Genomic DNA, 2,898 nt, shown 5'->3' on the forward strand with positions numbered 1-2,898 from the left:
ATAAATAAATACGCAAAAAATATTTTTAAGAAAAACAACACACATTTTTACAAATAATTAACTTAACAAATTTTTTCAATCTCTATGAACTAGTTATATATTTATTTCAAAATAAGAGTAATTTTTTTAAAAAAATTTCATTAATTATATTTTAAAATATTTAAATATTTTATTTTTAAATATGTTTTATATTTTTAAGAGAAGGAATATAACTAGAGAATTAACATCGCCAAGATTTGATAATGCATTTCCGTGATGTCCTTGATGTTTCGCCACAGAACTCCATAATCAACGAATTACTGACGTGCCACATACTAAAAGGGTGGGGGCAACAGTTCGTAATTATTTACAAAATCAAGGGCAGCTTCTCAAACTTTAGCACTATAAAGTCGTAAACTTCCCCACATGGAAAGAATACAACCCTGGGTGCAACCCAAATCGAACCAAACCACAGCGGTGTCGTTTACCGTTCGCGGTCCAATGGAAGTCGGAAAATGCAGCAAAATCCGGTGCATTGTCAGGCTGCGTCAGATGCTGCGACGGTGGCGCAATAAGGCACGCATGTCGTCGGGGAACAGCGTTCCATCCGATGTCCCGCCGGGCCACGTGGCAATCCGCGTCGGCGGAAACTCAGTTAGGTGCGTGGTAAAGGCTACCTATCTGAACCACCCCTTCTTCAAGAAGCTGCTGAATCAAGTGGAGGAAGAGTATGGCTTCTCCAACACCGGACCGCTCTCCATTCCCTGCGACGAAGAAACCTTCCGAGAGGTTTTACGGTTTGTTTCGCGATCCGACTCAGGCAAATCGACCCGGTTCCGTAACATTGACGAGTCCCACAGGTATTGCCACGAGGGTTTGAGGACCAACCTGGAAGTCTGGCAAGAATGTCGGCCGCTACTTCATGGCTTCACTTCTGCTCAGTGATTCGAAGAGGGAAGGGTTTGATTATGAAACCCCATGGACTTCGATCTCGAGGCGCTCTTCGTAATCTGAAAGTAGATCCAGCGAGGAGGAATTAAGCAAGCTTGCAGGTGCAGAGCAATGCTGGTGCCGGCAGGGTGGAATTGTGGTTTTATCTATGAAAGCCATGGGAGTTTCTCACTGCAAGCTTGTTAGAAATTTTCCGATATTAACAACTGAATATGTTTGTTGATCCTCGGACTCGTCGTTTTTTGATCGAAATTCTTGTGTAGCCCACCTCTTGTCAAGGATCTTCAATTCTGGACCTACAAGAGCTAATTGTTGTAAGGAGCCCAAGAACGCCGAGGAGATGATAAAGGGGGACGAGTTATTTTCCAAGTTTCATCGGCACATTTTAACCGTTTCTGAGGGTGAACATCGATGACGCTATTTTTGTAAATAAGTAATATCATTTTTTTCAGCGGGAAATTTATTGATGACGAGAATCAATTAAACTGTAGATAAATTTGAAAATCAAGCCTATTTTGTGCCTTCATTCCTGTGACTGTGTCCTTTTCTCTATCTTGTTTTTTGTGGATTCTTCTTAGGCCATTGTGAGAGTTGAAACATTGCATATTTAAATCATTAAATTGAATTTTATAATTTAAGTTTGATTATTTTTAAAATATATATTTAATTTAAACGATTTAAATTTACAATAAAAGAGCAGTGAAAAGACAATACAGTGAAAAGAGAGAAACTGACCCGTTCCAACACTTTTATAGGCAAAGTCTCATTTGAATGCAAAGCATAATTTTGTTGCAGAATTATCTGTGTTTCAGATGGATTTGCGCCCATCTTCTACTGGAGAGAGTAAATATAAAATTAATGCTACCTTTTTAGTCTAAACGGAGTCACTGAACTTCCTCATTAGATAATAGTTGCAACTAGAATTCCCTTCATTTCGGAGTGATGTTCAAATATTCTTAGTCACTACATTTTTTATATGGTTATATCAGATTTGAGTCTGAGTCTAAATGTAAATAATTCCCTCAAAGAGTTTGTTCACATGGATTTAAGCTTGAAATTTCATGCTATAATTCTTTTCAACAGGACTAACGGCTGCTGGTTCACTACTAGAATTTTAGTCTAAGTGGTTCTTCCAAGATTTTCCAATAATCCAGAAACCAAACTAGGTTCATCAATGGAGTCAAAACTCACGTGCAAGGTTCGGGTGATCCAGATGCAAACAGGTCCGCATATGTTCTGGTGTTCGGTTAATGTGATATTGTGATGAGATTGGGATACAATCATACAGCTTTTTTTTTTTTTTTTGGGCAGCCACCTTTCACATTATATCAAATGTAAAGTTGCAAAAACCTTGTTTCAGGTGTCCAACTGGGCTACGTCTGACAAATCACTTTATTTATTAAACGAAGGCCACATTTGGGGAAGGCTAGATTTCGGCCCATATTTGCATATTTCATTAAGAAAACCCAGAAAGGACGAGGAGCATATTTGGGCTTCGTGGTAAGCTGTAAAAAGTATTACGTCGTGATTCCTAGTTCACTTGGAAATAGAAAACCCAAGAAGGATAATTGTCCATTTTCTTGGAAACTAGGGTCTAGGATCAAGCGGTTGATAAATATTAGTCACAATGTAAGACGTAACCATTGTATTCCCCCCACACTCACAATGTAAAACGTAACCATCATATTCCTCTCTGGGGAGGGGGGAGCAAATGCTGTTGTATTAACATTTAACAGTTGTTTTGTTGACTTTCTCTTAGGGAAAAGAAGCAGATGTTGCAGTCGATAAGGGCTGTAATAAAAAGCACTAGTTTTACTTTTTGAAAACTATAAATACATATCCCCTCCGGTTTCAGATATATGAAAAAAAATAACCCACATTATTTTAGAAGTTGATTAATCAAGTGATTCTGTCTGAAACTGAAATTTTAGACTAATGTTTACTTTTTTCTCTAATTTAATGATACTT

The 2,898-nt window shown here is 38.0% G+C and overlaps 1 protein-coding gene across 1 annotated transcript; it reads left to right on the forward strand.

Annotated features, from left to right (window-relative positions):
- The first annotated feature begins 305 nt into the window (after positions 1–305).
- On the forward strand, positions 306–1,456 carry LOC129299176 (protein SMALL AUXIN UP-REGULATED RNA 12-like). The gene has a single exon (XM_054937626.1). The coding sequence runs from the start codon at positions 406–408 to the stop codon at positions 922–924; it is 519 nt and encodes a 172-aa protein (XP_054793601.1). The 5' UTR covers positions 306–405; the 3' UTR covers positions 925–1,456.
- The last annotated feature ends 1,442 nt before the right edge of the window (positions 1,457–2,898 follow it).

Source organism: Prosopis cineraria, unplaced genomic scaffold, assembly GCF_029017545.1.
Source record: "Prosopis cineraria cultivar Desert tree isolate PC_DT_omini unplaced genomic scaffold, ASM2901754v1 PC1064, whole genome shotgun sequence".
Lineage (NCBI taxonomy): Eukaryota > Viridiplantae > Streptophyta > Magnoliopsida > Fabales > Fabaceae > Prosopis > Prosopis cineraria.